Below are 25,817 nucleotides of genomic sequence, written 5' to 3' on the forward strand. Positions count from 1 at the left end.
ATAATGCTTTTAAATATATAAAATAAAATATATAGGTTTGCAAAGATAACCAATTATATTGACGTAATTATTTAAATCTTAAAAAAAAAACCTTTACAGATCTCACCCTCCCCCAGTATAATGTGCATTGGTATTTCTATGCCAGAATTTTCCCACAATGGTGAAATCATCAGTCTGGAATAAAAAAACTTTTTAAAAATATTTTCTTATACTGTGATAAGTGCTAAAATTTTGCAGAACAGTCCCTGCCTTCCACAATCTAGATGGTGATACAACATGCAGACAAGAAATAGAAATCCCTAAATGAGTGATAGACAAAATGCATATTGGTATTTGAGGGAAGGAGGAGACTGCTGTGGGCTAGAATAATTATGGAAGGCATTATAGAAGAGTTGGGCTTCTACCCAGGCCTTGAAATTTGCATGGGATTTAGCTGAGTACAGGGGAGGAAAATGGACATTCTAAAAGAAGAGAAGAGCTTTGAGTTGGGAATGAGCAAATCATTTTCCAAGAACAGTGGAGATGCTGTCTTGGCTGGGGAAGGCTGTATGTTGGGGAGTAATGAATGGAAGCTAAGTTTTGATAATAGGACACAATGAAATTATGGAGAGTTCTGAATTCTAGCCCAAATAGTTTGGACTTTGTCTTGCATTGCTCCTGCATCGCAGGAGACCACCAGAGTTTTCCAACCAAGGGAGCATCATGATGAAAGTGATTTCGAAAGATGAAATCTAAGCAAGTGAGAGACTAGAAGTGGGGAGACCTGTTAGCATGGGAAGATATTCTAGGCAGAGTGCCTAGAGGTGGCAGTGGGGATGAAAAGAAGGATCTGATTGAAAATGAAAGAAGCATTTCAAAGGAAGAATCAACAGGACTTTCTGGATTCAGCTTATGAAGCTTATGCTTTCATTTATTGTTTTGCAAATTCATATTTTTGTTCATTGGACTTTTGTAAAAGTAAGGACATATTTTTATTCTAAGTACAAGCCCTGGAGAAAGACAGTTGCTGGCAGTGATCATTCTGGTATACACAGTTCTCCTTTGAAGTAAGAAAGGGGGTAGGGATGTGTAAATTAGCCCAAAGTCTCCAGCCTAATTTATTCTTTCCCAGGAATAGCATGTTGCTATTATCGGTAAACTTTACCTCTACGTACCCAGCCTTAATGAACCAAAGCATTTGAAGGGTAATAGGCTTATCCTAATGTTCTCAGCAGCCTTTAGAAATATGGTGGAAAGATGAGGGAGGAGAAAGACGTGTCTACATGTGGTATGTCTTGTGCTATCCTTTTGGGTTTTCACTTAATTGGACTTGCATAATCTATGTAAGTGAGCAATCAGTCATAATGAATCAGCATCACCATGAGGCAACTACATTAACCCTATTCTGTTGCTAATTACTCCAGAGACATCTGCAGGTTTTGATTGAAAGAATTAATAAAGTAAGGGTTCTGGAACTCTATATAGAGACTCCTAACTTCTCCTGAGTATGTGTGTTTTCATTGTCTGATATTCCAGTGACATTTTTGAAAAGGGGACAGAGGACAGATTAAGAGACACCAAGCATGACTAATGGAGAGTGACAGTGGTTAATGATCTGGTAGCATTCTGGAGAAAATGTGTTCCAGGAATGGTTTTCATTCCAGGTATGTGACCAATGAGAGGATGACAGAAGTATTGCTGAGATTTGGCTCTCTTTTCCATTTGGCCATGAAAATGATGATAATGAAAATGAGGGCATTCTTTTCCTTACCAATTCCCTCTACATTCTTCATTCAAATGGAAAGGAGCTCCTCTTTCCCAACTCTTTGCCTTTCCTCACCTTATTGACCCTAACTCCCCTCTCTTTTAATAAAAAAAAATGGCGGCCTGGGTTGTTAGCAGGGTGAAGAATTCCCTCCACTGACACAAGTCAGCATCTCATCTGTTATTTCTGTTCTAGAGAATTGCCCCAGGAAATGGAGAGATTAATGCTCATGGCCATGCAGTTAGTGTATGTCAGAGTCAACACTGGAATACAGGTCTTCCTGAAGCCAAAGCTTTACCAGGACTGAATCAGTGGATGCTTTTCTCCAAAACTTAAAAATCTCCCCCTTACCTTTGTTTTTGGACTGCAGAGAAACAGTATATAGTTCTTTAAAAAAGAAAGTATTCTGGTAGTGCTTAGCCTTGTTGGACTGTGAAAAGAAGGAATTTTGCTGTGTTTGAATTTTAAAGACGCTTTCTCCTGATTACAGGCCTGTAAGGTTCAGACATGACAGCTGAGAAACAGGGATAAATCACATGGGGAACACTTGGCTGCAATTAGGGAGAAAAAAAAACCTATGGAAGGAAACCATCATGGATTCTTGTAAACAAAGGCTTTGGGTAATGTGAACCTGCCCAGGGCTGAGCTGTGCTATCTATACATGGACACTTACTGCATTATCAAAACTTGGCTGATTGCTAGTTATAATGTTAACTACAAATTTACCTGACAAGTAGTCTTCTTTAACCTCTAGTATTTCTAACTCCAGCATTTAAGTGTATTTAATGAGAATCTGTCACCCAATTCTCATTAAACCAGGGTTAATGTTCTAATGTGTGACAGATAGATAAAGATAGACATAGATATAGAGATATATGTCTTTCAAACTATGTGGTCATTCTCAAAGTTAGGGTCTTTTCTTCCTTCATTCCTTCCTTCCTGCCTTCTTTCCTTCCTCCCTTCCCTTTCTTCTTTCCTCCCTCCTTCCCTTCTCTCCTCCCCTCCCTTCTTTCCTTCCTTCCTTTCTTTTCCCTTCATTCCTTCTTCCTTCTCTCCCTGTTTTCCTCTCCTTTTTCCTTTTTTTCTCTTGTTTTCCTCCCTCTTCTTTTTCTCAGACATGAAGTCCCTTCCAACCCCAAGAGTTGCTTCTCCACCCTGCCCCCAGAAGACATATCCCAACTATCTCAGCCTCTTCCTTATGAACCAGCACTATACTGTAACAGAAAGAAGGAAGATAGAAGTTAAGTCCCTGGGACCTTGAATTTTACCCCTTCTTCAATAGGAGAACCAGAAAGATGGCTTTATGAGAATCCCTTCTTTATAGTCAGTTTCCTAAAAGCTTTGGCATAATCTAAAGTTGTCTAATAAAACACTGTCAATTAGACCAAAGTCTCAACCCCAAATAAAATATACTGATATTTCCTAGTCTAATACCAAAATGTATATCTATTGAAAGTATTAACTATAAATTATGATTCTGTCCTTTATCACTAACCCTAAAGATTCAGATACAAACTAACCTCCCCTTTGCCACAGGATTTTATTGGATTGGGTCAAACGAGAATCCCAGTGCCAGAAATTATCCCTAAAAGTTGGGAACCAACTCACAGCTCAAGGCTATTTGTGCAACAAAGAGAATGTTGACTTAAGGGGAAAATGGTGTTTTCTGCTTTGTACTATTTCCCAGAAGAAAGGGAGAATGAAGTTTATCCTACCCAGTTCAAGCATTCTTGAGGAAGAGAAGCATATATGATGTTTCTTCAGTTTAAATAAATTCAGTAGAATTTTCTGCTCAATACTCCAGCTGTTAACCTCACATATCCATAGTCTCAGGGTCATACTCTTCATTCTACCTAAAGGTACTTTCAGTCAATTTCTTGTCTGGTCAGGTCCCACGTAAGATCATGGTTTCCATCTGTGCTCCAAGTTTAGACTAACTACAGGTTCCAAAAGCCATAGATATGTAATTTAGAAAGACTGATGAACCTATCCTTCTGATCTAATCACCCTCGTTGTAAAGTACCTTCTTTCTCAAGTATACTATGGTGATAAAAGGGATGAGGGATAGGTTGTTGACACACCTATTATGACATCACCACAAAGACTAGAGACTCTTACTTGTGGATCAATAATGACGTTATTACCATGTTAATAGGAAAAGGCTGCCTGTGGGGAAAGAGTAATGGTGATCCTGGAGGCCCCTCTACATAAAAACATACAGCATTTTCTTGTGATCCAGAAAACCTAGTTTTAATTTTTCTAGTAAGTTTGCTTTTTGAGTTTTGCTTTTTGGATTTGCTTTTTCTCTCTTCAAAATGCAGAAGATAAGTTAATACCTTAGATGCATCAGAACTACGTGTGGAATTCCTAATGGCTAATCCTGAATTAAAGCCCAAAGGCTTTCTTAAAATTCTGGTCTATGTTGTCAGAACCAGGATGGATATGGATCTACTAAGAACAAGTCATGGCAAAATTGTTTGCCTTTTTAGATAGAATCATTATTAGTAAATCAGAAGAATAACATAGACATAGGATGAGTCTTGATTTCGTCCAGAAAACTGAGAAAACTTCTATGAGAAGATGTGCTGTTTGTTGAACTGAAATGGACTGAGGTAGGTTAAATGGTATAATGAGAGGTGGATGATCATCCAAATATTTAGGAAGGAGAAAGGAGTAAACATTTATATAGAACCTGCTAGGTGCCAGACACAAAACCAAGTACTTTACAAATATTGTCTCATCTAATCTTCACAACAGTCTGAGAGGTAAATGTTGTTATCATCTGCATTTTACAGTTGAGAAAATTGAGGCAAAGAGAGATTAAGTGACTTACCCTGGGTTATACAGCTAGAAAGTATCAAAGGCTGGGTTTGAACTCAGATCTTCCTGGCTCCAGACCCAATGCTCTATCCACTATGCCACCTAATTGCCTATAGATTTAGATCTGCACTTGCTGAACAGCAATAACTGGAGTGTATTGATTAGTCTGGAGGGAGGTCTCTCGAGTGACATAGGCTCAATCGTTGAATCAATCATGTTGAACATTATTAACCACTTGTGAAAAAAATAATAACAGAATATTTGTTTATCAGATTTACAGTTTAAAAAAAAAGAAAGATAAGAGAGAAGGTTACTACCATAAATGGCTACCACCATCGAAATTCGAAACAGTTTCAGCAGGTTGTACACTGAGTTTAAACCAAAATAACAACAATAATAGCAACTATAACTTTAAAGGGATAAATGTAAAGCCATATATTATAAGGTCTTTTTTTTATTCAGTTGCAAAAGTACAAGATAGATCAGACCAGGTAGCAGTTCATATGAAAAAGATCTGAAGATTTCATCTCATCACAAAGTTGAAATGAGCCAACAGTGTGATATGATTGTTGAGAAAAATAACAAAATCTAATATTGCAGAATCCAAATGGAAGAAGGGTTCCCTGTAGACCAGGAATATGCTTAACTCTTTTTGTGTCTTAGACTCCTTTGTCAGTCTGGTGAAGCCTATGAACTCCTTCTCAAAATAATTATTTTAAGCACATGAAATAAAATATATAAGATTACAAAGGAAACCAATGATATTGAAATACAATTATTAAAAATTTTTTAAGTAACATGACAAACCCCAGGCTAAGAACTCTTACTTATGGTGAGGTCCTCTTCAGTACTCCTGTGTTCAGATGACATTGTGTTGATTACATCCAGACACAAAACATGGTAGAACATCCTAAATGAAATTCTTGACCACTCAAAATAATCCAGCCTAGCAATACACATAGGAAAATCTAAGGGAATGAAGAATGCTAACTGTCCAAAGCATGTCACATAATTTAACAAATAACCCAAAGAGCTGTTCTCTTACATACCTTGGACAGCGTATGGATGGTCACTGAATTGGACCCAAAATCCAAGAGAAGAATGGGAAAGGCTTTGGGAAGTTGTGTTTAATGGCCTGAAGCTTCTCTCAAAAACCAAGGGTTTTTAGCATCATTATTCTTCTGGTGATGCCATATGACTGTGAGTCATGGAATGCCAAAGTCTCCAAGGAATTAAAAATTCAGTGGCCCTAAAGAGTAATGCAGACATGAATAAGCTCTAACATCTTACCAATGAAGAATAATGAAGAAGCAGAATAAAGATTGTGATCAGAGAGATGGGAGCCTGTAAAGATAGATGAGCTACTCGTGCAGCAAGGGTAAGAGATAACTGGTGTTGTAGCTTACACACAGTACTACAGTGGCATCCATGTAACATTAATAATAAGAAATGTAGAGGGCTCCAAGAAGTTGGATGGACTTCCTATGGAGGACTTATTGGATGATAGAGACAAGAGTCATGTAATATGAGAAGTATAAATGGCTTACAATCTGTACCTCTGGTACCCATATAGTGAGATCACTGAACCACTAACATATTGAAGTAATATTCAGAATATGAGAACCAGTAGGCCTTTTATACTCTGAGATGGTCAGATTATGTCCTGGAGAGTTGTGTTTGATTCAGAAATCATATTTTATGAAGGATATTGACAAACTGGAATGTATCCAAAATAGCCAGGTTTGATTTGGAGGTGAAATGATAACACTCATAAGTAATTGAACAGTTATTGAACTGAAGGTAATGTGGCCTAATATAGAAAGGATATGCAACAAGGACACAGTGGTACTTGGCTTCTATAACCATGGCCCCTCTTATCTCCATATGGAAGTCTGTGACTGACCAGCAAGGAAGGGTGAGGTGACTCAAGTGGTCTTCAGACATTCACCAAATTGGAGGGTAGAACTTCTACTCATACCATGTGAGTAGAACTTTTATGCTTAAAAGTGACCAGGATTCTGCCTCAAGGGAGGCAGGAATCTGAACTAATTCCCATTGGGTGGTGACAGTGAGGGGAAGAACCTTGGTAGATATTGGTCCTATCACACAGGACTGTAAGTGGTCCAGAAGCCATGTCATTATAAAGAGTAGCTGAAAGAAAGAACTTGGGGGAGGGAGAGAGGGGAACAAAGGGAGATGATAGCTATCCCCATATGTTTGAAGAGCTGTCTTACAGAAGAAAAGAAGTGTTGTTCTGTACTGCTCCGAAAGAAACAATGAAGACCAGTAGACCTAATTTTATTTTGGCTTATCATAGGCCAGACCTAAGTTCTAGCAATTTAAGCTATTTAACAATAGAATGAGCTGCTTTTTGAAAGAGGAAGTTCTCCATTGCTAGAAGAATTCAGGTGGGAAGATAGATGACTGATGGTGAGGGTTCAGTAGAAAGAATTTTTTGCACTGTGTGAGAGAGATTAAACAAGATAGTCTCAGAGGTTCCTTCTAGTTCTAAATTTTATGATTTTCTCATATATGTTACTAGCTATGGAGAAATCTGGGTTGCCCCATATTTTCTAGTGTAATCTATATGCCCTCTTTGGACATCTAGGTGGCACAGTGGGCTGGAGTCAGGAAGACTCAACTAAGTTCAAATCTGGCCTCAGACACTTAGTAGCTTTGTGACCCAGAGCAAGTCATTTAATCCTTTTTGCCTCAGTTTTCTTGTCTGTAAAATGATCTGGGAAGGAAGTGGAAAATCACTCCAGTGTCTTTGCCAAGAAAGTCCCAAATGGAGTCACAAAGAGTAGGACACAACTAAAGAACGAAATAACATTTACCCTCTTAATCCCGAAAAAAAACAAAAACTTTATGACAAATAATTACAAATTAATTATGTGTCATTTCAGTTACAAAGTGCCTTATTTCATTACCTCATTTAATCCTCACAATGATCACTGTGAGGAAGGTAGTGGAAGGTATTATTGACCTCATTTCACACATGAGGAAACTAAGGTATTAAGAGGTTAAATGACTACATAACCTTCCAGCTGTCTCTCTCTGTCTCTGTCTCTATCTCTCTGTGTCTCTCTCTGTCTGTCTGTCTGTCTCTCTCTGTCGTCTCTCTCTCACTCTCTCTGTCTCTCTCTTTCTCCCCTTGGTAATACTGTTTTTCAAAATAATGTAAGTTCTCATCCAGAGTCAAACTCATGGCCCATCCAGGCCAATATTTAGGTTCTAAATATAATAATAACTACTATCATTTATATAGTACCTTTCAGATTCACAAAGTACTTTACATATGTTATTTCCTTTATTCCTCACAAGGCTAAAAGGAAAGTGCCTGATCAAAGTGTATTATTCTTGAGATAAGTTGCTGTAGTCTTTTTGCTAGTATTTTATTTAGAATTTTTGCATCTATATTCATGAGGGAGATTGGTCTATAATTTTCTTTCTCTGTTTTATCTCTTCCTGATTTAGGTATCAGTACCATATTTGTGTCATTAAAAGAATTTGGTAGGATTCCTTCTTCACTAATTTTCCCAAATAGTTTGTAGAGTATTGGAATCAATTGTTCTTTAAATGTTTGATAGAATTCACTAGTGAATCCATCTGGCCCTGGAGATTTTTTCCTAGGGAGCTGACTGATGGCTTGTTCAATTTCTTTTTATGAGATGGGATTATTTAAGTAATTTACTTCCTCTTCAGTTAATCTGGGCAACTTGTATGTTTGTAAATATTCATCCATTTCCCTAAGATTGTCAAATTTATGTGCATACAATTGGGAAAAATAATTCCTAATTATTGTTTTGATTTCCTCTTCATTGGAGGTAGATTCACCCTTTTCATTGTTGATACTCATAATTTGGTTTTCTTCTTTCTTTTTTTTATCATATTGACTAAGGGTCTATCAATTTTGTTGGTTTTTTCATAAAACCAGCTCTTGGTGTTATTTATTAATTCAATAGTTTTCTTAATTTCAATTTTATTAATCTCTCCTTTTGTCTTCAATATTTCTAATTTAGTATTTAATTGGGGATTTTGAATTTGTTCTTTTTCTAGGTTTTTTAATTGCATGCCCAATTCGTTGAGCTCCCTTTTCTCTAATTTAATCACGTATGCACTCAGGGATATAAAACTTCCCCTAAGAACTGCCTTTAATGCATCCCACAGATTTTGGTATGTTGTCTCATTATTATCATTCTCTTGAATGAAATTACTGATTGTTTCTATAATTTCTTGTTTGACCCACTCATTCTTTAGGATTAAATTGTTTAATTTCCAATTAGTTTTTAGTCTGTTTTTCCCTGGCCCTTTATTGCATATAATTTTTATTGCATCGTGATCTGAGAAGGGTGAATTTAATATTTCTGCCTTACTGCATAGAATTGTGAGGTTTTTATGCCCTAGAACATTGTCAGTTTTTGAGTATGTGCCATGAACCGCTGAGAAGAAAGTATGTTCCTTTTTATCCCCATTCAGTTTTCTCCAGAGATCTATCATACCTATCCTCTCTAAAATCCTGTTCACCTCCTTAACTTCTTTCTTGTTTATTTTGAGTTGGATTTGTCAAGTTCAGATAGGGGGAGATTAAGGTCTCCCACTAGTATAGTTTTGCTATCTATTTCTTCCTCTAATTCCTTTACCTTCTCCTCTAGGAATTTGGATGCTACACCACTTGGTGCATATATGTTAAGTAATGATATTGCTTCATTCTCGATGGTGCCTTTTAACAGTATATAGTTTCCTTCCTTATCTCTTTTAATTAGGTCAATTTTTGCTTTTGCTTTATCTGAGATAAGGATTGCTACCCCTGCTTTTTTTACTTTAGCTGAGGCATGATATATTTTATTCTAACCTTTTACCTTTACCTTGTGAGTATCCCTCTGTTTCATATGTGTTTCTTGTAAACAGCATATTGTAGGATTATGATTTCTAATCCATTCTGCTATCCATCTCCGTTTTATGGGAGAATTCATTCCATTCACATTTACAGTTATGATTGTTATCTGTTTCTTTCCCTCCATCCTATTCCTGCTCCTGTTAATGTTCATATTTTCCCTCCCTTCTCCCTTCCCCACCTTAATAGTTTTCCTTTTGACCACTGCCTCCCTCAGTGTTCCCTTTTCAGCCTCCCTCCCTTTTCCTCCCCTTTCCCCTTACTACTTCCCTCCCTACAAACCACTCCCACCCCCCTTTCATAACCCTTTCCCCCTCCTACTGCCTGTAGGATATTTTTATACTTAATGAAGTATGCTATTTCTTCTTCACATCAAGAGTGACAGGAACAAATCTCATGCGAAGCTCCTCTCCCTCCCCTCTTTCCCTCTAAAATGGTACTTTTTGTATTTCTTCTCCATAGAGTCCTATGCTTAACTGGTTGTTATTCCCTCCTTGTACCAGAACCAATGAGGGATAAGCTCATATGCTTCCCAACTCCCTCCCTTTTTTTCCTCTGCTATACAGTTTTTTTTACGCCTCTATGTGTGGCATAATTTACCCTTTTTCCACTTCAACCATTCCCTTTCTTCCATTGCAGTCCCTTTGTAGCCCTTAATAAGATTTTTTTTAATTGTCATTTTGTGATTTTATAGTCATACCCTCTACTTGTCTATAACCAGTTTGCTCTTATCAAATAGCAGGGTGTGTGTGTGTGTGTGTGTGTGTGTGTGTGTGTGTGTGTGTGTCTGTTCTCCTTGTTTACCTTTCTAAGTCATTGTTGCATCTCGTAATTGGAGGTTGAATTTTCCATTGAATTCTGGCTTTTTTATCAAGAAGGTCTGGAACTCTGTTATATTGTTGAATGACCATCTCTTTGCCTGGAAGAATATGCTCAGTCTCGCTGAGTATGTGATCCTTGGTTGTAAACCGAGCTCTTTTGACTTCCAGAAAATTGTATTCTACTGCCTCCGATCTTTCAGTGTAGAGGCTGCCAAATCCTGTGCAGTCCTCACTGTGGACCCTCGATATTTGAATTGTTTCTTTCTGCTGCTTGAAGTATTTTCTCTTTTATCTGGTAGTTCTGGAGTTTGGCCACAACATTTCGAGGACTTTTCAGTTTGGGATCTCTTTCAGCAGGTGTCTGGTGGATTCTCTCGATTTCTATTTTCCCCTCAGGTTCTAGTATCTCAGGGCAGTTTTCCTTAACAAGCTCTTGGAGAATGTTGTCCAGGCTCATTTTTTCATCATAATTTTCTTGTAGGCCTATGATTCTCAGATTATCTCTCCTGGATCTGTTTTCCAGGTCAGTTATTTTTTCTTTGAGGTATTTTACCTCTTTTTCTAATTTTTCATTCTTGTTGTTTTGCTTGACTAATTCTTGGTTCCTCATAGAGTTATTTGTTTCCATTTGGTTAATTCTAGTTTTTAGCAAATCATTTTCCTTGGTTAATTTTTGAAGCTCCTTTTCCATATCATACACTTTTCTTTTTAGAGAGATGTTTTCCTCATTATAATGTTTTTCTAATTCTATTTTCATTTTGAAAGAATTATTCATTTTGTTTTCTATCTCTCTCATTTTGTTTTCAAAGTTCCTTTTGATCTCATCTAGGAGAGCCTCCTGTGCTTGGGACCCATTCCCTGTTGAAGTTTCAGCTTTGGGTGTGGAGTCCACATTGTCTCCCTCTGAGGTTGGTTCCTTCCTCTGAGGATAGTAGGACTCCAGAGTCTTTGTCTTTGTAGTCTGCTTTCTACCCATTTTGAGGCAGGATCCTAGCCACGCTCTTCCTCTAGGATCCCAAGCCTTTTCTATAGAGGGTTTTGCCCTGGGGCAAGAGTTACTATGTTTTCAGGGTCAGAGGGGGGGTTTGGAGCAAGTGAGGTTCACTCTGTCATCCTAGTCTTTGGAGGTCCTGAAAGGGGCTTTTTAAAAAAAATTTCTGGGCTATGAAGTGGTAGCCCCAGGAGTGTTTGCTGTCCAGGACAGGGGCCCCTGTATTTGCTTCTTACCTTGCTCTTTCCAGTCCCAGCCCTTTGGTGATAGGCCTGGTAGTGGACCTTGTGGTTGGTGGGAAGACTTGCCCTCCGAGTTGATCAGGCCCCTTCCAGGCCTACATCTGCCAGCCGCGCCGTGCCTTCCTGGCCTGCCCCTGCATCTGCCGGCCGTGCCGCCTAAAACTCTTGAATAATGAATTCTCTAAACCTACCAACTGTCATAAGGGGTAGTACTATCTTCTATGACTTACATTTACTTCTTTCCATTTCCAAAGAGGTATCCCCTATTTCTAGTATTCTGGGATTGGATAAGAATTCCGTGCTCATTCTTAACATATTTGTCATGATTTTATTAGCTTTGCTCCCGGTCCATCTCAGTCACTGCCTATCCATACTGATCATCCCTACTCATTTTAATCTGTCCACACAAAGCAGTGCTCTCTCTGATCCACCCCATCTCTTCAGTCATTATAGATAACCACATCTGTGCTTTCTCTCCATCTCATGTCTGCCCAGAATCTTAGGCCAATAATAAGTCAGGCAAAAATCGTTATCTATTTAAGATACAGACCATCCCTACCTCTCTTGCTTTCCCTGCCCTTTGCCCCGAAATGCCTACCCCCCAAAAAAAAACTGTAAAGATAATGCTATAGTATGTTCTGATGTGTATATTTTACAAAATCATGAGGTTGTTGGTCATCAGTAGGTTATTACTTGTGAAAAGGGCAGCTTCTGGATTATTTGTTGTTCAGTTGTGTCCAACTCATCATGACCCAATGGACCATATCACACCAATGCTGTCCTTGGGGTTTTCTTGGCAAAGGTGCTGGAGTGGTTTGCTATTTCCTTCTCCAAAAGATAAAGGTGAACAGAAGTTAAGTGACTTGCCCAGGGTCACACAACTAATAAGTGTCTGAGATGGAATTTGAACTCAGGCCCAGCACTTTATCCACTGGGCCTTCTAGCTGCCTCTGGCTTAATAGGGAGAACTAAATTTGTATTGTGTAAAAGAACAGCTAAGTAGCACAGTGGACAGTGTGCTGAACCTAGAGTCAGGAAGTCTTGGGTTGAAATCTAAGTTCAGATTTACTGGCTTTTTGACCCTGGGCAAGTCACTTAACTTCTGTTAGTCTCAGTTTCCTCGTCTTTAAAATAGGATAATAATAGCTCCTACCTTCTAGGGTTTTGTAAGGATAAAATGAAATATTTGTAAAGCATTTTGTAAATGTGCTATTTAGTAATGCTGATGGTCACTAGTACTACTTAATACCACTAAATAGTAATAATAAAAGTGCTATTTAAATGCTAGCTATTGTTATTAACAATACCAGTCACAATAAAATATATAACTTTATTAGTGCTCCAGAGTGTGCTAGTAAATGTTTAATAACCAACTCTCCAGGAAAAAAAAATTGAATTCACATACTTTTAAGTTTAATCTGCATTAACATTTTTCCGTAATTCTTTTAAATCTAGAAAATCTACAGAACAATAAATCAAGCCCTGATTTATAGTGTTTGATGATTTCCAAGATGTAAATGCTTACACTAAAAATTTAATATTTGGATCTCCAAGTTGGTCTAAACTGGCTGTAGCATACCCCTGGCTCTGCCCCATCTTGCCACCCTGTTCCTAGGGGGTGGGGTAAAAGCCCCCCAGGAACAAATTTTACCTCCATGTACATTTGATAGATTGAATACCCTAGGCTATAATTAAAACCATCTACTAAATGATGATGACCTATCATCCTGAAAGAATCAATATAGGAATATGCTATTCCAATAGGTAGTGAGATCCCCCTCACTGGGAGTCTTCAAGTAAAGTCTTGATGACCACTAGTAAGGGATTTTATAGAAGCAATTCATGATTTACATAGGGGTTGGGCAAAACAAGGAATTGTTTTCTCAAACTGAGAGTCATGATTCTATTAGAAATAGAGGACAGAATGCTGAACTTGCAGTCAGAAAGCCTGGAATTCAAATCCCACCCCCCATTTTTAGTATTTATGTCACTACAGGCAAGCTATTTAACCAAATCTAGTTTACCAGTCTGTAAAATGGGGATAATACTACCTACAGTACCTATTTATAGTAAAGTTATAAGACTCACATAAGATAATGATATGGAAAGTGCTTTACAAACCTTAATGTGCAATGTAAATATCATTTATTTAGTGCCTTCCTTTGGTTGGAACAATCTGACTCAGTGTTTGCCAGAAGAGGAGCAATTATGCAGGCTTACTTCTGCCTCTACTGGTACCTGGTACTTGATACACCCTGTTGGCACATAGTTGTCCTAGCTTTCATTGCTTCCATCTTCCAGATGGAGGCTGAACATGGGAGCTGTGGCCAGTGACTCATGTAGAATTATAGCCTGGCTGGTCATCGTAACCCTGAGTCCCATTCCACTGAGGAAGGGCTCATAAGCCACTCTCAGTTATAAACGGCCTTTTGCAGCCAAGACACTGGACAATCCTTATTCTGGAAGGTGTGAGGAGAGACAATGGAGGCATGATAATTTTATCCAAAATAATTTGGTGTGTTTGCTACAATCCAAGAGCATAAAAGAGTGATGAAGCAATCTAGGCTTTTCATTTCACTCTTCAAGTTTGAAGTGCGGGCAGTGTCACAGTTAGGAAATATAGCACACGTGGGGTTTTTATCACCCTGTAAAACACAGTTTGGGTTTATTTTCCCTGTTTTCTAGAACAGGAGGTTTTGTTTGCTCTCCTCCATCAACACAGACATTTTTATGAATATACTGAGTCTTGCTCAGTATCGCTGCAGAGGACTCATCTATTTTCCATAAATCCTCAAGCCAGGTTTGTGTTTCTTCTCTTGTTGCTATCATTATCATTAATAATGCCAGGATTATGAGTGCACAGTATTCTATAACAATCAACCAATGAATATTGTATCTACTGAGTTTAAGGCCTTGTGTTCTCAGTGACCTCATTAGACCTTCAAAGTAGCCCTTCACAGTACACAGATCAGATATGATTACCCCTATTTTAGAAGCAAATAATCTGAGACCCAAAGAGGGTGAGACTTGTCCAAATAGCTACTGGTAGAGCCAGGATTAATATTTAGGTGATAAAGTCAAACATAGATCATTAATTATAGAAGGATCCTTAGAGATTGTCTTGTCCAGCTCTATTACTTGACAGATGAGGAAATGAAGATAGAACCAGTTAAAGTGACGTGACCGGTCCCTTGGATTTAGAATCTAGCGCTGTTTTTTTCTACTATGACCCCTTTCAGTAGAAATGCTCCATCAGAAGAATGTATCACATTTACGCCTCCAAATCTAAGCTATTTTTCTTCTCTTTTCTTTTAAGGATTGGTTACCAACATTGAAATTTATCAATATGTACCACCCAGAACTATTGAAGCTGTGCTTATTGATTCATTAGAGAAGACTAGGCAGTGGATTGATAGAAAGAATGTTTAACTGAGTGTTAGAAGACCCAGGTTCTAGTCCAGATTATCCCATTAATTAGTTATGTGACCTTGGAATGTTCTGGGCATCAGCTTCCTTGTCTGTGACAAGACTTACTTGTACTTCCAGCTTCCTATGATTTTTCCAACTGAACTTATTTTTACTAACCTTTATATCATGTAATATCATTGAGATTAAAGTCCTTCCCAAATGCTTCATCAAACCAGAACCTTGAGCCTAGATTCTCAAAGGCTAGGTCAGTTAAAGGCAGATTGAAGAAATTGTATTACCAAGCTGGAAAGAGTTAGAGCCTGAGACTGGTGAAGACTGTTTATCCCAATGAAAATCAGCATAGCCAAGTGATGAGAAGACCATGACCAATGAGTTCACTGGCAGGTGATGATTTGGTCACACCAGCTCCTGATTATATATTTAGTTTGGAGAGTTTGTAATGTGCTTGAATAGAAGGTGTACTCACACTAACAGACACCAAGTCTTTTGAAGTATGCACATAAGTACCTTTTGTTTTGCACATAGTAAGCATTTAATAAATGCTGTTGGGGAGGCCAGGTGGCACAGCAAGTAAGAACACCGGCCCCAGTGTCGGGATGACCTGGGATCGAATCCGGGTTCAGATACTTAGCATCACACCCAGAAATAACTGGCCATGTAACCTTGAGCAAGTTACTTAGCCCCAATTGCTTTAAAAAAAATAAAAATAAATAAATGCTGCTTCATTCATTGAATCATTCATGATACAGCCATACTAATATAAGAATGTGTCCTTGCTGCTCATTCACTTTCAGTCTTGACAGTCTATAAGGGAAAGATATTTGAACAGATAGACCCTCACAGATGTGGCAAAGGTGGTTTATCTATAAACAAGGTCAGGCTGCCTGCTTCATAATATATTTGTGTGTTTGACAATGTATCATACAGGGTGTCATGTTCTTTTCCTGGAGAGAATAAGGCAGTAGCATAGCTCGCAAAACGTCAATACTTGGCTATTCAGTCCTCCAGTGATTTCACTGATGTTAGCAACTCTTGATTAGAAAACCCATAAGCTTTTGGCTTACTCATCTAATAATATTTTCATAAAATCACATAATCTAGTCCCAAACTAAACCATCCAATTATAGGGAGACTCACTATGTCCCATGGCATACAATTATATCTTTGCACCGCTGTAATTGTTAAGAAATTATTTCTTTTATTGAGCCAAAATCTGCCTCTCTTTGACTTCCAACCACTGCTCTTGGTTTTGTTCTTTGATGTAAAAAAACAATCTAATATTTCTTCCTCAAGAAAACCCTCCAAATAATTGACCAGAAGTGTCTTCTTAGGTCTTCTCTTCTCCAGGCAAAACATTCCTCATTCCTTAACCAATGCCCAAGTAGCATAGTTTTGTGTCTGTTCATCCTATCAGCCTCTGTCCTCTGGATGTGCTCCAACTTGCTAATGTCTTTCAGTATCCTTGCTAAAGGGTATGTGGGGTGTTCAGGGAGGATTAGCACTTCTGGTGTGAAGACTTGCCAAGCCCCTTTCAGGGCTGCTCATCCACCTTTACTGCCCACTTTTCTCCCAGCTCTCCCCTGTAACTCCAAGAAGCTATAGCATGCACAGCAGCTACACTCCAGTAGATCAGTCTGGGCATGTGGGCTAAATCAGGTTGGGAGTAACCAATAAGCCTCAAACCCATTGGTGAGTTAGAGAAATGTCTACCCCAAGCATGTGAATACCTCTCCTCAGTGACTGAACAGATGGGAACAATTTATTCCAAAGGCCATGAAAGTGACTGAAGCAGGTACTTTGGAGTACTTAGAGCTTGGTCAGACTTTGAAGATGCCAAGGTCATCCACTGCATCCTGGCTCATCACCAGTCATTCTGACTTTTGTCTTGCATTGGGCTTGGATGACTCTGGAAGAGACAGTGAAGCCGATGACTTTGTGCAACTCTGACTCACTTAATTCTAATTCATTTGCAAATCAAGACATCATCCCATTATGCCATTGATCCTCTTGGAAAGCAAGAGATGAACAACAAAATCCATCCTGAACTATGGTTCTCAGAAATGAACATCATATCCCAGCAATGATGTAACAAGGGAAGAGGAGAATGGGACTCTAACCTCCTTTATTCTGTGTTTCCATCACAACTCTATAATATTAAATTCGTTGACTGCTTCAACACACTGTTGACTCATATTGAATTTGCAGTCCCAAATAGATCTACTGAATCTTTATTCCATAAATTATAACTTAGTCACAACTTCCCCATCCTGTTCTTGTGGACTTGATCTTTTGAACCCGAGTATAGGACCTTACATTTGTCCAATTCAACTTCCTCTTCTTAGATTTATCCTAGTTTAAGTCTTTTAAGAATTTTTTAGATCCTGATCCTCTTCTGTCATTAGCTATACCTTCCAGCTATGTGTCATCTACCAATCTGATAAGCATGTAATTCATGCTTTCAACCAAGACACTGAAACAAATATTGGCTTCAGTAGAACCAAGGATAGAACTCCATGATGTTTCACCACAGATTTACCCATTTGACAAATTAATTTCCTCCACAAATATTTAATTTCATTTTATATATAGAACCTTGTACTGAGTGCTTGATGGAGAGAGATAAGATCCAATCCCACAACTCTCACAAGGCTTTTAGTATAGTATATTAATTATAACTATCTGAGTTTAGTAATTTAGTTAGTTTGTAATCTAGCTAGGTATACTATCATTAAGCCCATATCTATCTTTTATACAGAAATATAATGAGAGACTTTAATAAATGATTTGCTCAAACCCAGGATACTGTGCCTATGACTTTCTCTGATAGTCCAGTCTAGTAAACCTGCCCAAAAGGGAAACAAGACTGTTCTGGTGAGACGTGTTCCTTCATAACCCTATTCTGGTCTATAATAATCTCTCTTTCCATTTCTAAGTGCTCACAAAAAGCACATTTTACAATATATCCTAACATTTTATCAGGAACCAAGATTAGACTTACCAGCCTATAGTCTGAAGAATTCACCCTCTTTCACTTTTTGAAAACATTTGTCTATCTCCCATTCATCTGGCACTTTTCCCTTTTTGTAGTTCTTTAAAGGTCAACAGTCATATCACATCAATGTGTACTTTTGGTACCCAGAGATGTAGCTCATTTAGACCTTACGATTTGGCTCAGTTGATAGTGCTCTGAACCAGAAGTCAAGAATACTTGACTTCAAAGTCCGATCTCAGACACTCACTAGCTGTGTGACCCTGGGCAACTCACTTAACTTCTATTTGCATTAATCCACTGGAGCAGGAAATGGCAAAAAACCACTCTAGCATCTTTGCTAAGAAAACCCCATATGGGGTCGCACAACATCAGACATGCTTAAACGATAGGTTTTAAGCTATTAAATTATCAAGCTTCACTGGGACTTTCGAAACACTTTATGTATTTTTTACATATTTGGTTCTTCACATGTTGTGACCCTCATTGAACTCTAATTTATGCTGCTTGAAGGCAAAGGGCTGTCTTTTTGTCTTTCTTCACATCCCCAGAACTTAGCACCATGCCTGGCATATGGTAAATGCTTGATAAGTGCTGTTGACTGACTAATCAATTGATGCTGGACTTAGATCTACTTCCTTTACATGGCCATTGTGCAGGTGTACGTGGACTTAAGGTTGGTCGGGTAGTCACTGTTCCTCTTTACAGAACGTACCAGTATAACTAAGTAGCGCTAAGAACTATGAAGTCAGCGTCTTTCCTGTACAAGCTCTCTGAGCACAACTCAGCTTAACTCTCAGCTTCTGTTCCCAAAGGGGGCACCCAGCCACAGAAGCCACGCAGCAAAATAACCCAGTTTGAATTTATGTTCCTCTTACTGTCCCTGCTCAGTTTCTGTCATGAAATAATGGAAAACCCCAAAGGAAGAGATCAAGCTGGAAAATAGGAAGAAGAGTGTCCATGGTTTTCTATCATAGTATAGACCCTGGAAAATGGTACCTGCATATGTTAGTATTTCAATGGATCTAGGATCTACTCAATGTGGACACTCCTCTCAGCGGTGCACATTACTACCTATCCACAAATTCCCATCGTTTTGGATTCTTGTCCCTATCTTTCCATAACTATCCCTAAAAGTTCTGCCCAATGTGCTCTGCATGGTCTGGGGGCGACTCTGGGTTCCCAAAGGCTCTAAAAAAAGAGTATGTCCAGCTAAAGAGTCAGTGTTGTTTAGTGGATAGAGAATTGGCCTCAGTGTCAGAAAGACCTGGATTCAGGTCTTGCCTTTGATACATGCTTGTCTGCATGACCTGGGTAAGTCACTTAACCCATTCATGTCCCCAAATGGTTCTCTAAAAGAGTATAAGCAATGGAACAGTTACAGAGAGAATTGGTAGAGAGAATTTCCTTACCAAGAGTTCTCTATATCAATAAAATCACAGATTAAAGCACCCAACCATCCCTCTACTAGGAAAAAAAAGCAAAAACCTCTCTCTAATCCAGTCCTAGTGATGATTTCTTGCGTATGTTTTGACAATTCATTTAAATATATCTGTAGAACCCAGTAGTCAGTGATGATATAAAGAGAACTTGGTCGAGTTTAGCAAAACTCCACCTACAAGCTAGTGTTGGATATAGATGTGCATTAGTGGGGTGGAAATGTTAGGAGTGTGTGTGTATGTGTGTTAGTTGTATATGAGTACATCATGCTTGTGTGCATGTGTGTGTATGATTGCCTGTATGAGTCTGCATGGCTTTATCATGAGCACATGTGAATATATGAGATTGCATGTGTTGGTATGCATGTGGTTGAGACTCTGTGTGTGTGGAGGGGGTGCGTTTCAGGCAGCTCACTATGAAGAATTCAACCTAATTTCTAATCACTCCTGACTGCACTCAGAAAAACACTTCCTGAGCACTCCTAGCTGGTCCTTCTGCTGGCAGGATTATCAGGGATAGGACTAATAGATCAGAAGTACCAGCTGCCTTGGGAGAGGCAAAGGCAGGCAGGTGCTCCCAGCAGGAGGCATGTCCCATCCCACCTGTGGGCTGTTGACTCACCACAGTGCAGATGCTGAGTTTGGGCTGAAATCACCAAGCTCTAAAAGAGCTGATTATTCTGGTTCAGTTACTACTGAGCATAAATCTGGAAACAGACAGTGAGCCCCAAAGTAACCCCACCATACAGAGCACTGGAATGTTGTTGTTTTTTTCTGGTCCATATCTGTGATATCTTCAGTGTGGGTGCTCCTGGTTGAGGAAGCCCCCTCTCCCAATGCAGATGACAACCTCTCTCCAATTTTGAACCTTAGAAAATTGCCTAGAAATACTTAGCAGAATTAAGTAAAATTTGAACTCATGTCTTCCTGACTCCAGGTCCTTTGCATTATCCATTATGCCACATAGCAGCCTAACTTTTCAACTGAATAATGTCAACTCCAATGAGTAGCTTCAATATCTCAGTTTAATGATCAGTACTTTAACTTCAGCACCCCTGGATGAATTATACTAGAGACCTAAAACAGTCAGCCTCATTTCTTCTATCGAGACCATCTCAGATGGTGATGATTACCTAGCAAAGTGATAGAAATCATTTGGAAAATTGAAAGAGCAAAGCTTTAAATCCCACTTGCCAATTTCTGCTCGCTGAAGAGAAATTAGGCAGATGATTGGAGGTTAAAATCAGTAGCCTTGTGTTCCCTGGGGACAAGAAATCCTGGAGTTACAAGATATGGTTCTGATGTCTCCCTCCCTGCCCCTCTCTCCATGAGAGTTTCCAACATCTTAAAGCTAGTGGGTACGTACTTGGAGAAGTGATCTAGCTGATGTCTCCCTCCCTGCCCCTCTCTCGATGAGAGTTTCCAACATCTTAAAGCTAGAGGGTACGCGTACTTGGAGAAGTGATCTAGCTGATGTCTCCCTCCCTGCCCCTCTCTCGATGAGAGTTTCCAACATCTTAAAGCTAGAGGGTATGTATTTGGAGAAGTGATCTAGCCAAGTAGGGATCTGATGAGCAGGGCTCATGGATCCTAGCAGCTGGTGGTGTTTCACTTCATTCTCAGAGAGATGGGAGACAACGAAAGGACTATATGTGATGAGAGAAGCTCCCTGGGGTCTGATCTACTTCTGACTGCTTCCTACTATGGACGATCCCTGGAAGAGCAAGATAGTGCATGAAATGAGAAAGAGATTTAGATTTCTGCTGCTTTGCTCTTGACCTTTCAGGGACCCATGCTAGATCTGTCTTGAAGCCCTGTTCTAGTTTAGAACTTTTCCTTCTCATTTCTTTGCTTTTGGGGGCAGAGATGAGCTAGGTGGCAGAGTAGATAGAACAGCAACCCTGGAGTCAGGAAGACCTGAGTTCAGATCTGGCCTTAGATGCTTACTAGCTGTGTGACCCTGGGTGAGTCACTTCACCCTGATTGCCTCAAAATAGAGTTCTTTTTGTTTGTTTAGTTGGTTTGGTGTGGTTTAGTTTCAGAGCAGGAAAGATAGATGACTGTCTGGACCAGTGTTTTCATTGGTACTGGGAAGCAATGCCTTGTCATCACTCCCAGTAAATCAGCAGTGATGCTTAGAAAGAATTTGCATATCTTGAAAGAATAATTCTACCTTACAGAGATGGGCAATTTATTCAGCCTGCTTCACTCCTGAAGCGGGTCTGTTTGAAGGGGGCATGTCATTCTGATGAGATCATTCTTGTTTTAAAAAAAAGTTTTTATTTTTATTCTAAACAGAAGGATAAGATTGTTCATGAAACCAAAGATCTCTGTTATGTATAACATGCTTTTCTTTTTAAGTATTAATTAATGCAGTTAATGCAACCTGTAGCTTTCAAAGCTGTCCTGCTTGTCTGTAATCCTTTTTTGCCTTCCTTCTGTTCTAACAGATCATTCTTTTAAAATATCTTTAGTTTCTTCCTATTTTGTTTACCTTTTAGAGGAGCTTTTGACCTTGCATGGTGAGTGCTAAGGAAGTTATAGACAGCTGAAGCCCACATGGGTGACAAGGCAGTTTAATTTTGTTTCTTTGTACTTAGAATACACAAGTCTCCAAGAGTCCTTTGCCACAAAGTATGCTTTGTAGGAAGGAGATCAGAAGGAGTTGGGTAGAAATGCACATTCATTGGCATCTGTTGACACTACCCAAGACTCATTGCATCTTGTAGTACTGACATTTATCTAAAGATTTCCACATGAAAGCAACACAATTTAGGAAGTCCCAGGCTACCAATCACTGATTAATGTCTTCTTCTGAACAGTATATCAGAGCTGTAGCACAGAAATGCTCTCGTTTGATGCCTAAAAGTCATGCTTCCTTGCTTCCCTTCTTCCTTCTGTTGTAGATCCTGGTGCCCCCGTGAAATTGCCTTGTTTGCCAGTGAAACTGTCTCCTCCGCTACCTCCAAAGAAAGTCATGATTTGCATGCCTTTAGGAGGGCCAGAACTCTCCCTCGCTTCCTACGCGGCCCAGAAGAGTGCCCAGCAGACCATGGCTCAGCATCACCATACTGTCCTGCCATCCCAGTTGCAGCACCAGCTCCAGTACGGCGGCCACAGCCAGCACCTCCCCTCCGCCTCCAGCCCACTACCTATGCAGCCATCAGGCTGCAGGATGATAGATGAATTGAATAAAACACTGGCTATGACCATGCAGCGACTGGAAAGGTAATGCCAGGTTTCCTATACACTCCGAGGGGAGGGCCAGCTATAGTGGGTCTGGAGCTGATCCTAGAGCAGTATAGCACTCTGAATCATCTTTGGAGGGCTCTTGTTCCCAGGATCATCCTTAAGGGAATTCCTGGCCCAGAATATATACCATGGTATGCTTTTAAAAAAAAAAAGTAACATAAAAGGAAGCCTTAAAGAAATCATATAAAAACAATGTGGGAGTTGGGATCGGGGAGTGGGGGGAAGGGATGATGGGTGGAAGCCTTCCCCTTTTCTTTAGTAACAAGGAAAGGGATAATGGGCTAACTGTATGTTGTTGGTGGTGTTAATCCAATTGCAAAGTTATTTATTTCTCTAGGGGCTAATTCTGTGATTTAGTTCACACACAAACACACCTTAGTTCTGTGACCTGGGGCAAATCACTTAACCTATGAGAGTCTTAGTTTCTTTATCTGTAAAATTAGAGGGTTATATTGGCTCATAGGTCATAAACTTTTTTTGACATAGACCCCTTTGGCTGTGGTTTGTTGCCTGCATTCATAATTTAAGAAAATGCAGAATTTCCATAAGAGGTCTATAAGAGTGAAAATAAAAATGTCATTTTTGTCCTGTCTAAGCTCATGAAATCTATTCACAACTTCCTTGGGGATCCATGAAACCCAGGTCAAAAAGACCTGGACTAGATGGGCTCTGAGGGCTCTTTCAGCTCGAAAATTCCATGATCCTGCAATCCTGATGTCCTTCTGGCTTAGAGTTTGCTGTCCTTTTTACCCTTGACTCTATTTCATTTTCTCTAATAGAAGCACTTTCATTCACTACCCAGTACAGTTCTTGGGCCAATTTCTTGATCCTCCAGTATAAGAAAAGGAATGAATTGTTGAAAGTGAGTTGAAAGCTTAAATATCTTTCCCAGAACTGTAATATCTAATGAGCATCCTGGGCCTCCTCCCTATGTGGGCAAACTGAAGTATAGAAAGACAGAGTGACTATCACACACTGCCATTCCCCTAGCAGAGTTGACACTAAGGAGACCACCATTTTTTGAACAGACTGCTTGATCAAATTTATTGTCCCTTTTCTTTCCACAGTAGAACTCAATTTTGTTGATTGTACCTCTACTACATGTCTCATACCTATCGCTTTCGCTCCTCTTACATGGCTGTCACACTAATTAAGACCCTCATCAACTCTCCTCTGAACCAATGTGATGGTAAACTCATCAATCTCCTTGATCTAGATGACATTTTGAGGGTTTTTTTTAATACATTAGCAACTTTCATGTACTCTAGCCAAAATGGCCTTTTTTTTTTTTTGCTTTTTGGAGGGCAATTGGGGTTAAGTGACTTGGTCAAGGTCACAAGGCTAGCTTTGTGTGTGTGTGTTAAGTGTCTGAGGCCAGAATGGCCTTCTTTCCAGACTACCTTTTCTGCCTAGAATCCATTTCCCCATCACCTCCACCTCTTTGTGTCTCTAGCTTCTTTCAAAATTTAGCTTAAATATCACCTCCTACATGAAACCTTGGAGAAGCTAGGTGGCACAATGGATAGAGCCCTGGGCTTGGAATCAGGAAGACTCATCTTCATGAGTTCAAATACAGCCTCAGACACTTAGTAGCTATGTGGCCCTGAGTAAGACATTTAACCCTGTTTGCCTCAGTTCCTCATCTATGAAATGAGCTGGAGAAGGAAATGACAAAGCATTCTAGTATCTTTGCTAAAAAAATCCCCAAATGGGGTCATGAAGAGTCAGACAAAACTGAACAGCAACATGAAGCCTTTCCTAATCCCTCCTGTCACTAATGGCTTCCTTCCCAAAATGATCTAGTATATATTCTGTATGTACTCACTCATGAATGCATTGCCTCGCCTGATAAGATATAAGTTCTGTGAAGTCAGGGATTAGTTTGGTTTGGTCTTGCCTAGCATGGTACCTGGCACATGGCACTTAAGAAATGCCATTAAAAAATAATAATAAAAAGAAATTAAAAAAAAAAAAGAAATTCCATTGATTAATTCCTCCTTCCCAACCCTCTTCTCTGACCAGCAAGAAGGGCTGAAATTTACTCTGGGATTCCTAGCTTTTGAAGTAAATATTTCTTCTCTGTGAAATGGATACTTTCTGGCAGGTCCTTGAGGTCCCACTTTCCCATGTGATGCCCATTTGCTTCCTTCATTGCTATAGGACATAGTTAAAGAATGTGTTGAATAGTGCCATCTGATTCATTTAATTCTATTCTTCTCCCTTCATTATAAGCAATTCCTTAAGGAAAAAAGGGTCAGTTTGTATATGTGTGTGTGTGTGTGTGTGTGTGTGTAAGTTTGTGGTTTTCACAAGGATTTGAAATTTCCAAAAGAAACCCTTAAGTAGATGCTTTTCCTGTAGGGCCTTCATTGCTCCAAGGGCTTCAGTTAAAGCATACAGTTCTTAAAGTTCTAGAGAAAAACACTAATGACCACTTACATACCATTCCCACTCCCCTCCCCAGCTTAATATGTCTATCTGAGAGCTCTTTTTCTCTGTCTTGATTGTGTTAATGCAAGGAGAGAGGGCAAGTCTAGATAGGCTCAGGGTCTTAAATGGAATGTGGTGTCAAAGAGGAAATGGGCCCAGAGCACAGATGTAAATCAGACATTCTAAGCAAGACAGCAGAAATCTCTGTGTCACCATTGCTAAGCACTTTGTCTCCTACTTCTGTCTGGCCTCCTAGACTAGGTCAGGGCTACAAGTAGGTTTTAATAATCTGTTTAGAACATATGGAACAAGTGTTCCTGTCATTTTGACAAGATCTTCCCTCAAGGGGAAAGGAGGCCACCTTCCTGACCAGATTGAAAAAAAAAAAAGAAGTTTTTTTCCATTTCCTCATTGTCTTCTAGGAGACCAGGGAGATCTGGGAGAATGATACAAGGTCATGAGCCACTTTTCTACTTAGTTAAGAAATTCCCCTTCTGTTTCTAAGGGCCTACTAATTTCTAAAGGGCAGCTAGATATGGCAGTGGAGAGAGTGACAGGCCTAAAGTCAGGAAGACTCATTTTCCTGAGTTCAAATCTTGCTTCAGATACTAGCTGTCAGACCCTGCCAGGAGATACTTAACCCTGTTTGCCTCAGTTCCTCATCTATAAAATTAGCTGGAGAAGGAAATGGCGAACCACTCCAATATCCTTGCCAAGAAAACCCCAAAAGGGGTCACAAAAAGTCAGACACACATGAAAGGAC

At 39.4% G+C, this 25,817-nt stretch overlaps 1 protein-coding gene across 7 annotated transcripts in view; it reads left to right on the forward strand.

Annotated features, from left to right (window-relative positions):
* The window catches only part of PHACTR1 (phosphatase and actin regulator 1), a 695,847-nt gene that overhangs the window by 579,204 nt on the left and 90,826 nt on the right, over positions 1 to 25,817 (forward strand). For all 7 annotated transcript variants that reach the window (XM_069092414.1, XM_069092412.1, XM_069092416.1 and 4 more), the window contains one exon: positions 22,279 to 22,600. In XM_069092414.1, the coding sequence (XP_068948515.1) occupies positions 22,279 to 22,600 (322 nt within the window). The remainder of the gene's footprint in view (positions 1 to 22,278; positions 22,601 to 25,817) is intronic.

This window comes from Petaurus breviceps, unplaced genomic scaffold (genome assembly GCF_028583685.1).
Source record: "Petaurus breviceps papuanus isolate PSGF00001 unplaced genomic scaffold, PetGlider_PUasm1.0 190, whole genome shotgun sequence".
Lineage (NCBI taxonomy): Eukaryota > Metazoa > Chordata > Mammalia > Diprotodontia > Petauridae > Petaurus > Petaurus breviceps.